This window comes from Cynocephalus volans, chromosome 3 (assembly GCF_027409185.1).
Source record: "Cynocephalus volans isolate mCynVol1 chromosome 3, mCynVol1.pri, whole genome shotgun sequence".
In the NCBI taxonomy this organism is placed as follows: domain Eukaryota; kingdom Metazoa; phylum Chordata; class Mammalia; order Dermoptera; family Cynocephalidae; genus Cynocephalus; species Cynocephalus volans.
In genome coordinates, this window is record NC_084462.1 from 80,006,843 (window position 1) to 80,019,542 (window position 12,700).

General features: G+C 41.7%; 1 protein-coding gene across 1 annotated transcript in view; it reads left to right on the forward strand.

The window, feature by feature from the left end:
* Nucleotides 1–12,700, forward strand: part of MYO1E (myosin IE) — a 178,769-nt gene that overhangs the window by 99,733 nt on the left and 66,336 nt on the right. Inside the window, exons 6-9 of the mRNA XM_063089160.1 lie at nt 40–129; nt 4,140–4,271; nt 6,882–7,016; nt 8,472–8,604. Of these exons, the coding sequence (XP_062945230.1) occupies nt 40–129; nt 4,140–4,271; nt 6,882–7,016; nt 8,472–8,604 (490 nt within the window). The remainder of the gene's footprint in view (nt 1–39; nt 130–4,139; nt 4,272–6,881; nt 7,017–8,471; nt 8,605–12,700) is intronic.

A 12,700-nucleotide genomic window follows, 5' to 3' on the forward strand; every position in this document is an offset into this window, starting at 1 on the left:
GTTGGCACCTCACTAACCTCGGTCTGTTTGCTGGCACAGCACGTGAAGGACATTATCCTGCAGTCCAACCCACTGCTGGAGGCCTTCGGGAATGCCAAGACCGTCCGGAACAACAACTCCAGCCGATTTGTAAGTCTCTTCCCTGTTTCAGACAGTGTCGCCTGATTGATGATGTTGCTGTTCCTGATTTAAGTTCCGTATCGCAAAGGAAATAAGAGCTTCCCACGTACGACCGGGAGGCTGTCTTTTCAATCCTTTCTTCTTTTTCTATAGTGGTGCACTGTCAGGCTTCAGTTTGCCCTTTGATTGAAGTTATTTTTGAGCCTTAGGGATGCAAACAAGATAATTTTAAAAACAACTTTCTACTTGAATTGCCTCACTAAGGAAAATACAAATTGATAAAAGTGGCAGCTTTGTTCCCTGGAGAAAAGACCTTCTTTCCCAAAGAAATGAGTAAAATAGATGGGTATCCCAGATACCATTGGCCATAGCAGCGGTTTTGCTTCTTAGAACTTGGTCTGTCACTTGGACTGATCCGGCACCCTGAAGAGAACCTTCCTCCTCCCTGTGGGTCAGAGTGAGCCGAGTGCCTACCCCAGCCCCCAGCTTTGTACATTTGTTTTATGTATACTCATATAACATGAAACATTCAAAAATGACTGGACCCAGCCTCACAGGACCTAACTGGCTCACTTACCCAAAGTAATGAAAATGTCAGCCAAATGCATTGTTGCGAATGCCCATTTAGACATCTTTCTGTCTGGGTGTCTCCTAAGGGGCTTAGTTGGAAGCCTGGCAAGGATGAATATGATTTTATTTCCCTTGACAAAAAGCCACATTTACAAAGAGACAAATGTTTATCCAGTAACCTTGATTTATATAGATGTTGCATCTTCTTTCAACCATAGATTAGTCTGGCACTAAAGAATGCAAGGAGCCGTCTGTGAGGCTGCTAGTAGGCCATTTTAAAATAAAGTGAGAATTTGGGGGAAAACAGTTTCTTCTCCGCTCTTTATTTTTGAAGGAAGCTTCTGTTTCCGAGAGAATTCTTACTATGTTCTCATGTAATAATTGTCAAGTTCCCTGATGGGTTATGTCTGTCAGATTTTCCCTCAATTTCCTTCTTGCCTAATATTACTCTATTTATTCATTGTTCATCACTCATATTTTTTGGTTCATGCCTGGGTTGTGTTATCATGAAGATGTTTCTAGGTAATGAAATAGGAAAGAAGATGGGGACAGATTTTTCACTTGACCTTTTTCCCCTAATTGTCAGTCTAAATCTGCCTTGTAAAAAGGGACTTGACCAAATTTAACTCTCTAGTTATCCATCTCCCACTCTTTTGCCTTATCTAAAGAGCAGAAAAATAATTAAATCAATATTTTCCTTCATTTTTCCAATGTAAATTGTTCTTTATACGTGGAGGATACATCAATTTTTATAAATAACAAAAACAAAAACCCAGCATTTGTTATTTTTCCAATTACAAAATTTTACACAACCCCAAACCCTAATGGACAGATGGGAAAGAGTGTGGGTGGTCAGTTCAGACACACACACACTCACACACACACACCCACACATACTCTCTTACGTACACTCTAATACACAGAGTCATGCCTGATGGCATCAAAAGGTACTCACTTTCACTAATAATGAGAGGAATGTAAATTAAAACTTTATATCATTTCTGTCTCTCAGATGGGCAAACAATAAGGAGGTTAATAATAACAGAGAAGAGATACTAGTGGCTGAAGACTGACACATTCTCCCACGAGAGCAGTCTGGCAAATTTTATCAAAATTTAAAATGCTCATTATCTTTGAGCCAACAATACTTTAAGAATAAATTATCTATATTCCCTGTTAATAACGACTTCTATAACAAGGTATTCATAATAGGGCTGGTCAGTTAGCTCACTTGATTGGAGCACCATGTTATAACACCAAGATCAAGGGTTTGGATCCCTGTACCTGCCAGCCACCAAAAAAAAAAAAAAGAAAAAGGTATTCATAATATATTGTTAAATATAAAAAAAAGATTACAGAACAATATTTACGATATGGTCTCATTTCGTGCATTTTATATAAAACATAATAAGGTGTATGTAAATCAGTTTGAATATACAATTACAGTGATGATCAGGAGAAGGTGGAATTAGCATGAGGGTGGGATTATGGGTCATTTCTCTTTAAACAATGAGCATGTATTATGAATCATAAAAGTTCATATATTTTCCATTTATAAATCTTTAATTTTAAAAAATACATTATGAAATATTTCAAACAGTAGTTAAAAATAATACAGTGAACCACCTGTGTACTCAGCACCCAGCTTAGGAAATAAAACATTACCAAGAGTCACATTTCTTTCCATTTAATTATCAAAATGCAATATCCTGTTCCCTTTATAAAATTTACCATCTCCTCCCCCCCACCTCACCCCCACCTCGGGCTGCTATACAGCAATTAGGAGTTTTTACTTTTGTATGACAATTTTGAACTGTGTATAAGCATTTGATTATGTTAGAGCAGTTGTTCTCAACCTTAGCTACATAAAAAAGTCACCCAAGTACTTTTTGAAACTACACAGGTCAGTCCATAGAGAATCTGATTTACTTGGTCTGGGATGGCACCAGGCACTGGCATTTTGTAAAGACTCCTCAGGTGTTTCTAACAGTCAAGGTGTTTCTAACAGCCAAAATTGAGAATTATTGCTAGAAGGACTTAGGAATTTGCCATTTACTACACCTGCCATTCCTGCGTTTGGTGACCTGTTTGGTTTCATTTTCCCCTAATTGATAAGGGAGTGAGGGGACAGCACTGAATTGTTCCCTCCATAACATGGTGAAGGCTGGCCCCCATAGGAAGCACAGAGGGATTGTGTCCAGTGAGCTTTTCTCAGGATGCACTGACACTCAGGATAGCCGTGGTTGGTGGTTCTCTACTTCTGGTGCTGCTGGGTGTTTGTTTTTGGTTTTCTCAGGAGGAGGAGGGGTCATCAGATTAAGACAAATAGACAATTAGAGGGTGGCCTTCTTTCGATGTCTTTCTGACACCTGGAATCAGGAAGCAACTTACCAGGAACGCAGCAAGTACTCACACATTTGCAGAGCATGCAACGTACTTTTCTTGTACTCAGTGAGTTCATGCCTCTAGTCGTAGACTTGAGGCCCAGCTGAGTTCAGCCCTGAGATGCGTACATTCAGTCGGCCTGCAAGGTTTTGTAATATTAAGTATGAACGAGTTAGGCTGGGCACGCTCTTCAGTTTGGACTTAGGCCACACCGCTCTCTGATGCTTTTCCTTAATTTAAATTTACCCTCCTGGCCCCTGAGGGTGCTTAAGTTTCAGAGGACTGGAGAGAAACTAAGTTCTAGTGAGAAAAAAAATACCATTAACAATCTGGATACCTTTTCCAACTAAATTCCAGGCTTTTATTCTCCTTTGTTCCCGATGAGCAGAAATTAAATAATAATTGGAAATATTAATATCAACAACAGTAACAAAAATCCCCAGACCCACAAGTAGCTGGAAAGAAGTTTATTTCTAATAAAGTGTTTTTATTTTAGATAAGCATTTTAGATGCTCCAGGGGTAAAAAGGATTGACAACTTTTGCCCAAAGCCATGAATTGAAGTCTGCCAGAGGGAAAATTTGCTTCCTCTGAAAGTAGCTGACAGAGTTCACTCATCAGATTAAGGGTACCATGTGATTCTTCTGCCTTGTTCTTTTTTTCTCTCTCTATTTTTTTTTTTTTTTTTTTTTGACAGCTGGCCAGTACTGGGGATCCCAGCCCGTGACCTTGGCATTTTAATCTGCCCTATTCTTTACATATTCCGGTTGAGCAGGCAAAGCAAGCACCTCCTAGGGGGAAATGGCACGGAATATAGCATATCCTTATTTAGTCAGGCTAGATGATGGATTCTTTCTCACTCTACAGAATTGTGTGATTAGACAAAAGCACAGTTATTGTCTGATAGGAAAAAGGTGAGGAAGTCTAGACCAGAATTAAGAGTAATTCAGAATGTGTCTTTTAATAATTTCCTTGAATTATATACAGTATTCGAAGCCTGTTTGGAACATCATGTTTTTTTTTTTTTTCACCCACCATTGAAGAAAATCCCTAACTTTCTTACAGGGAAAATACTTTGAAATCCAGTTCAGTCCAGGTGGGGAACCAGATGGTGGAAAGATCTCCAACTTCCTTCTGGAAAAATCTAGGGTGGTGATGAGGAACCCCGGAGAACGGAGTTTTCACATATTTTACCAGGTTTTCCTTTATGATTTTTCTTTCCTACTTCCTATTCCTTTCTCCTTATTTAAAAAAAAAAAAAAATTCTTTTCTCTCAGCCCTCAGCTTTGGACAGTCTAGCTGACAAGCCAAGGAGGATTTGTTACAATAGTATGTGTGAGTCAGTGTGCAGCCCTGTGAGACTGTCTCTACCCTCAAGGGGAATAAGTTCTAATTGGAATGATGAGACAAAAATTCCCCCAGAATTAAATAATCAGGAAAGTGTTGACATAACTGTAAAACAAAAGCAGGAGTGTTTGGTTCTTTGCCCAATAGGAATTTACGTGGGGAGATTTGGCTGGGGTGGCAAGGGGAGCCATTAAGGTGGCAGAGCCCCTGATAGAGAGCGGCGGGGGCTGATCAGGGACAAGGTGATCAGGACAAAGGTGAGAGGGAAAGCCAATCAGTGAGCCAGGCCTCAGCCAGTTTACAGGGGCAGATGCCCCCCAAAGATGGACTGTTGGGGAGAAGATTTGAAATAGGCTTGAGATCTTGAATACCAAGTCAAAAAGTTTCCACTTCAACCCTCAGAAGCCATGGGAAGTTTGGGGCTAGAGCAGTGTGCTGGGTGCTTTTCAACTGAACTCCAGACTTAGCAATCATTGAATTCAACTATTTTAAAAAATGTTTTTAAGTACTTTTTAAAAATATGATAATGCCATAAGCAAATGTTTTATGCTTGGGTTTTCTTATTAATATTTTATACATTAGGGATCAACATCAGATTTTCTTTGAAGAAAGGCCTGGTGACTTGTATTGTTTTGTTTTTAGTTTGAAGATCACTGGATTAGAAGGAAGTTAAACAGTGATAGCTCACATTCATGCTTTTTGGTTACACAGACATCTTAAATGATGGCAGATTAATTCTTTTTGTTGGTATCTGTTGGTTGAAAAAATACATAAATGAGCTGTGAATTCAGTAATGCTTTTAATTATATTAATCAAAGCAACATATACACACAAATGGAAAATAACTGTGTTTATCACACACAGGCACACACATAGTGCCTTGTTTGTTGAGCACTATATAGAAGTACAGAATGGATGTCAGGACCCTTCCCAATAAAATGCAATCCCCACCGCCCTCTAGGAGTCCTCTGCCTGAAGGTCAGAAACCACTAAGGTAGAGGCTGGGAGCTGGTGAGCTCAGGGGTTCAAGATTCTGACATGACAGTAGTGGTTGAAGCTGTGAAATAGGTGAGGCTCCAGTAGGAGTGAGTGTGGATGGAAAAATAATGCCCATACAGGACTTGGGGGTGGTATCCATGGGTAGGATGAGGAGACACTGAGGAGCCAGTGATGCTGACAGGGAAGTGGTTTGAGGAGAAGAGGGAAACTCAGGGTCCTACAGTGTCACCAAAGCCAGGGGAAGCCTCAGGGGGATGAGCAATGGGGTCAAATGCTCAGGGATGGGCCCCAGGTCTGGGGACCAAGAAAGGTATAAGTACTTTGCCACTGGAAAGCAGAGGAATTTCATCAGAGTGGGGAGGGGAGAAACCGAACGCAGGTGGTTAAGTCGTGGTGGGGAAGTCGATACTGCGGCTCACAGTTCAGTCTGGGAAAAGCTTCTAGGGAAGGGAATGAGCAGCGTGTTTATAGATGAAGCCTGTTAGAGAAAGGGAGGTTTGAAGATGTGGGGAGAGAGGGGACCACGTGCTGGGAGTGGGGAGAAGACCAAAAAGGAGGTGTACAAAAAGATTTTGAGAACACAGGGAAGAAAATGAAGGGCACCTGATGTCATAGGATGACCTTGAACTTCTCAGAAATGGAGATGAGGCCATTACTGAGATGTTGCAGGGAGGGGAGCCAAGATGACACAAGGAACTTGACGATGGAGAAGCATGGATAGCAGCTGCCTCTGTTTCTCTAAATGTCATTGGGTCAGAGTCGTGGTGCTGGAGCTGGCCCGCGTGGGCTGTGCACATCCCTTCCCACCGCTTCCTTCTGTGACATTCCTTTGCTCATTTGAAGTCAGTTGTGGTGGGAGTATTTACACAATGAATACTGGCAAACACTACAGATCGATTTTGTTTCTCCCAAGAGTTGGTCAAACATTTTCCAGTGCAGCACTGGCTGGAGCCCTAGAAAGGATCTTGCCCAGACCTAAGCCAGACCTCAGAGCTGGAGCAAAAAGCCAAGGGACAATCAATGTGGCAAGAGCGGGCATACAGCTGTTTTTACTATGCATTCTGCACTGAGAAGCATGGAGGGGCCAGCTCCACTTTAAGAAGGCGTAAGCAAGCTTGGCAGGAACAAAGTGATTATAATCGGTTTTGCTTTCCCTCTTCTAAGGGATCACGAGTGTAGGAGTAAAGTTCCCTCTGTTGGACAAGGGAAAATCCTCAGCTCTTGCAGTTCTTGTCTGAGTTAAGAATCAGAAACTGCAGAGATGATTTGGGGCTAGTACAAGTTGAGCAGATATTTGGAAGCCCCTTCACATATTGTAGACTAGGAGCACCCATAATTTCAGGGAGCAGGGTTAGAAGGTTCTCATGGCCTGAGCTCAGGGACGGTGGTGGCAGGAGCTGGAGAGGTGACTGGGTGCTTCGTGGTCCACATCATGGCACATCCCACCTTCTCTTGCTCCAGCTCATCGAAGGTGCCTCCGCAGAGCAGAAGCATAGCCTTGGCATCACCAGCATGGACTACTATTACTACCTGAGCCTTTCTGGGTCTTACAAGGTTGATGACATCGATGACAGGCGGGAATTTCAGGAAACTCTGGTAAGTGCTGGCTCAGGGCCAGGCAGGATGTGCTCTCCAGACCGGGCATTGCCTGTGCTAGAAAGGGTGGCCAAGGTTAACAGAGCAGCATGGAATTTCCACTTCGTTCTGCTGTAAGCACTCCATATCCTAAAACACATGTTTCAGCACCCTTAAATAGCCATATGCCCAATTGCCTGAGGACCACTTAAGGATTTGAGACGGGTCAACAAACTGAATTCATCATTGTCCCCCTACAGGAACCCTGACAATCAGGCAAAAACTATTGTGGGAAATACATTTAGCATTCCTGTGTGCTGACGGCCTACACAGTTGATGAGCTGTTTCCTTAGGACAGCTAAGCAAACAGCACAGTTACGATCTTAATTAGGTTTAGAAATTTTGGAGCACCTTTAGTCTTTTCTCCACCCTCTTCATTTCTTTTCTGTTTCTGAGGACTTTCTCTCCACCTGTGTATTGTACAGATCCGAATACGGTCCTTCTACTCCATGAGGTCCACATTGTATGTATGTTGCAATAGAAGTTGTGAAACTAGGTAGATTATTGGGGGGTAGCATCCTGGGGGAAACAATTTAAATGAGTCAATCTAGAACTTTGTAGGGGTAAACCCCATTTAGCCGCAAAGGACTGCATTACCACTGTCCTTTGAGTCAGCTACAAGCCGGGCCTGTCCCTCCTCCCAGATTCAGAACTGAGTGGGAAACCCTGAATGAGCCAGGGAGATTCAGTTTGAGTGGAGCTGACATTTGTACTTGAAAGGGACAGGAGTTCAGACAGACTGTGTCCTGGTGCCTGGACAATAAGATATTATCAAGAGGTCACATGGCATCAAAGGAGCTGGGAGAACAAGTGCAGATAAGGGGCCTGCATGCTGGTCCTACAGTGTAATTCTCTTAGGATTCCGAGAGCTAAAGCAAACATTTCAGCTATTTTTAATGAATTTAATAGACCTCCACAACTAGACTTTTTAATAATGCCTTTATTCAATTTCCTGTTGATTTTTAATCAAGATCCATTTACAAGTACAATCAATTCTCATCCCTCCCAGTGAAGGGAAAGATGTCCTGAGTCTACTTGCAATAGCTGGAAAGAGCAGAGCAGTGCCATTAGAGGGAGAGAGTTGGCAGCAAGAACACACCAAGAGACAAGGGCAGGCTTGCAGCCCTGTATGTGGCTACAGCTTCTCTGAGTATCTTTCCTCCCGGAGCTCTCTGGCCCTTGTTTTTGGAGGATAGCATGTTAAATTTAAAGATAGAACTGCCCTTCCAGCACAACTTTGAGATTTGAGAAGAATGTGTGCATTGGCCAGTGATCACATTGTTCGGGGACTTCCAGCTGCCATCTCAAGCTAAACCACACATAACTGCACAACCCAATCTATGCTTTGGCTTCTTTATTACTGGCTTATAAAGCTGATGGCCGGCTTGTCTGGATAATTTCTCTTTCCTCTCCCAGCATGCAATGAATGTGATCGGGATCTTCGCAGAAGAGCAAACGCTGGTGTTGCAGATAGTGGCGGGAGTTCTCCACCTAGGAAACATCAGCTTCAAAGAAGTCGGCAACTACGCGGCAGTGGAGAGTGAAGAGTGTGCGTAGCTCTGGCACGTGGTGGTTGAATGAGGGGAAATGGCTGGTTAGCTCTGAATCAGAAGTAACCTACCACTTTCCTTTGCTTAGATCTCAAGTGCGGTGTATTGGGAAGAGATGTGAAGTCTTCCGTGTCCTGCTGTGGCAGGACAAATGGCCTTATGAGAGACTAGACCTGTTCTATGCACCTGCCCCTCTCCTCACCACCAGCATCTCCATGTCCCATACCACAGATTAAAGACATTGTTTCAATTTATCATGAACCTTGAGGAATCTGGCAGAAACTCACATCTAGGTTTAAAGATAAAGTGTTATCTTTAATGAAGATTAGAGTAATGGCTTAATAATGCAGAAAATTAGTCTACTAATGCAGACCTTTTCTGTGACTGGTTTTTGGTGTCTATATTCACCTAAAGATCCTGAAGGTCAAGCAATAGAATATATGTAAATATGGGGAGCTCAGAGGTTCACAGTTTGCCTCATGGGTTAGATTAGAGTGGATTTCTGAACACAGGAAAAAATGGACGTTGACTATTGTGTTGACCTTTCTGATGATTGCCTTTCATGATCACACCTGTATTGTTGGAGCCTCAAGACCTGAATAGTCATTTATACTCTTTGAGAAGAAATGAGGGTCCCTCCTGCAGAGAGCCATTATTGGTTATGTGTGCCCACAATCTATCACAAATACTGTGATGCATGATTTCAGCCTCTTAGGCATTGACGGCTTTCCAGGCTGTTCTCAGAACCCACACATTCTTTAACCACCCAGGAAGGCATTTCTTCCTTTCTCAGCATTCTTCAAGGATGATAAATTTAGATGTTTAGTAATAAATAGTATCCCACTCATTGCTGACAATGCAGTGGGGATATTTCCATTCCAAATAAGGTTTCTTTTTTATGTTTTTGTTTTCTTTTCTGGTAAAAGGGGAAGTTCTGCTAACTGCCGATGTCTATCTGATAAAGAGAAAGGTGAATTATGTTTTCCAGGGAAGGGGTGAAAGACAATAAATATGCAGGGTGTTCATAAAGTCTAGAAACATGACTTCATCATCATTGTCACCATAACTATGTTTCTAGACTTTATGTACATTGTCCTTGATATTTATCAAGTGCACAGATGTATCCAGTAGGATCACTAACACTTGACAGTTTGGGTTTGGTTGTAGTTTCTGTGGAAGGAGACTGAGTTTCTTTTGCCTTCTTGGATAGTAAAATCCTTTACTGCCTCTTTTTGCTTGAGAACAAAATCATGGCACTAAAACAGCAAGGGCCAGCCCGTGGCTCACTCGGGAGAGTGTGGTGCTGATAACACCAAGGCCACGGGTTCGGATCCCATATAGGGATGGCCGGTTCGCTCACTGGGTGAGCGTGGTGCTGACAACACCAAGTCAAGGGTTAAGATCCCCTTACTGGTCATCTTTTAAAAAAAATAAAATAAAAATAAAATAAAATAAAACAGCAAGCATTCCCCTGGAAGTCTGAGCCAGGAAGTATTTCATTGCACATTGATGTCCAGAGTTAGTAGCCTCCTCAGCCAAATGGGTAAAGCCCAGGATTGGCAACTGTCTGTGAAATTCCCCGACTCAAGGTGGTGGAGGGCTGGAGAGCAGAAAAGGCTCTGGCTTGAAGCCAAAAGAGGTCCAACTAAGAAATGTGTCCCCCTTCCAATAATTTTCTTCTATTGATTTGGGGGTTTGTTCATTTGGCAATACATGAACATGGTTCAAGTAAGTATATGGTGAAAGTTCTTCCATCTGCCACTTTGCCAGTCAACTTGTTCTCTCCAGAGGTAACCAAGATTCCTAGTCTCTTGTGTTCCCTTTAAGGGATATTTGCTCCAGAACGACTACACACATCCATTCATCTTTCCCACTTTTATGCAAAAATGGGAGCTTATGACACAATGTCCTACCATTGCTTTTTCACTTTACATTTATCTTAGAGGGTATTCTATATCAATTCATAGGGCGGGTCATCTTTTTTATAGCTGCATGGCATTCCATTGGTAGGCTACAGTTTGATTTTTGAACCAGTCTGTTGCTGGACTTTAAGATGGCTTATGATCTTCTGCTGTTACAAAACTGAATGAATACTACTGAAATGAAAAACCTCGTCCAGCCACACGCTCACACTCCCTCATGGAAATTCACAGCCGAGAGGCAGTCAACAGAAGCAGCCCTATAATCTCAGCACCAGGGCAGCCACTGAAGAAAATATGAGGCCATTTAAGCTTGCACTTGAAAAACATGGCATGGATTTTTTTCAAACCAAGTACTATATTTCCTCTGTAGTTCTTCTTAGCTAAGCTTGTGGCTCTGATTCTTGGCCAAATTCCATGCCTTGTTTCCTGAGTGCCTGCAGTCCTTCAGTTATGCCCTCTTCTACAGAAGAGGTACAAGAGAGAGAAATGTATATAGTGTGTGTCTTTGCCAGTCCCTTCTGTCTGTTTTGTTTCAGGGATTCTCATCTTAGCCCTAATTGTTTTAGCTAAGTCATAAAAACAATGGCATAAACAATTTTACCAAATAGTTTTACCATGTCCCCATTTTAGCGTGGTTAGGGGCTTGGGAAAAGCTACTCTTTACAAAACAGACAAATTGGGGCTAATTATTTGTTTTCTAAAACTATTCACTATATGGTTCCCATGAACAATGAGAAGGGCCCTGGTGAATATACCATAGATCATTGATGATAATGTCAACTGCGTCAAGTGAGATATGCCCTCCCTGATGCTTGTGATAATAACCAACATAATAGCGTCTGCTGAGTGAAGACCACTCACGTGTTGGATACTTGAGTATATGTCCCTTGACTCACACAGCAACCCTGTATGTGTCCAATCTGATTTACAGACATCATCTGTTCTTACTCTGTGCAAAGGAAGTTTTAGTTCAGTGGAAGACACATCCATATTCTTAGATGTGTTAACATTAAAAATGAACTAACAGAAGTGGCCGCTGGCAAATCAGTGCATTTGATTTGTTCACATGTTCTTTGTAATAGGAAGCCTCTATTGGTCAAAGCATTTTTGTGAAGCACTCATATAGATGATAAATACCTTGTTCTGGCTTTATGCTTTTTCAAAATGCATTCACTGACTTAATCTCATTGGAAGGTATATACTGAGAAATGTCAGCCCATTACATTCTAACACCATCTGTGAAATTCAAACAGATTATCCTTTACTGGGAGGCTTGCAATTTTTTAGCATTATCATAAGGTCTTTAACAAAATCTTTTTATCAGAGAATTTTGGTAAAAGTTTATGCAGAAAAAGAAGACCCATAATCAAGTTCAAAATTTTCATTTACATATGTAAAAATCTTCCTTTCATATTGGGAAAACTTGAGCATTCTTTCATTCATAAAAATGGTGTCATTTATCTGTATTAAGTGTTTTGCCCAGAAATCAAGAAAATTCCATTTATATTACTATCTCTCCTCAGTAAGTTTCCTGGCCTGAAACAAGTTGCTGCACAATGGGAGTCTCAGTTTTTCTATGCAAAAACTGTTCCATACCATACTACATGACATTAAGATGGCATGGGTGTGCTGCGATGCGATGTGAATCACACCAATCCCATTTCACTCCATATGCCGCCCCCAGAGGAATCTTCTTATAGCACCCCTCTTTAGAAGCCATCCAGGCCTCCTTTTGTCCCCAGCACAGACATCTCATGGCATACAAGGAACCCCACCATTGGAATTCATCCTGACCTTTCAACTTTACCTTAACTTTCATCGGTAACCAATACTGGTCTATACACTGTAGCCATGTCCTGACCATGTCTCCTGCATTCCTGCCTCCTCACCTTTGCATGTTCCATTTCCCTGTCTGGATCTGTTCAAATCCTATTCATCCTTTTAGGCCCAGCCCAAATCTCATCCAAACCCCACATTTTTCTTTGTTACCCCAGCAAGTTGTGATGTCTTCCTATTCTAAAATCTTTCTTCCAGAACTATGTCTGTCTGTGTCACAAACTCAGCTTTAAGAAAGATTCTTTATTTGGTAAACTATCTTTGCCTCACCTAGATTTTCTTCAAGATTTCTTAAATATTTTGCATGCTGTCTCCTCTCTTCAGTAACCACTATAAA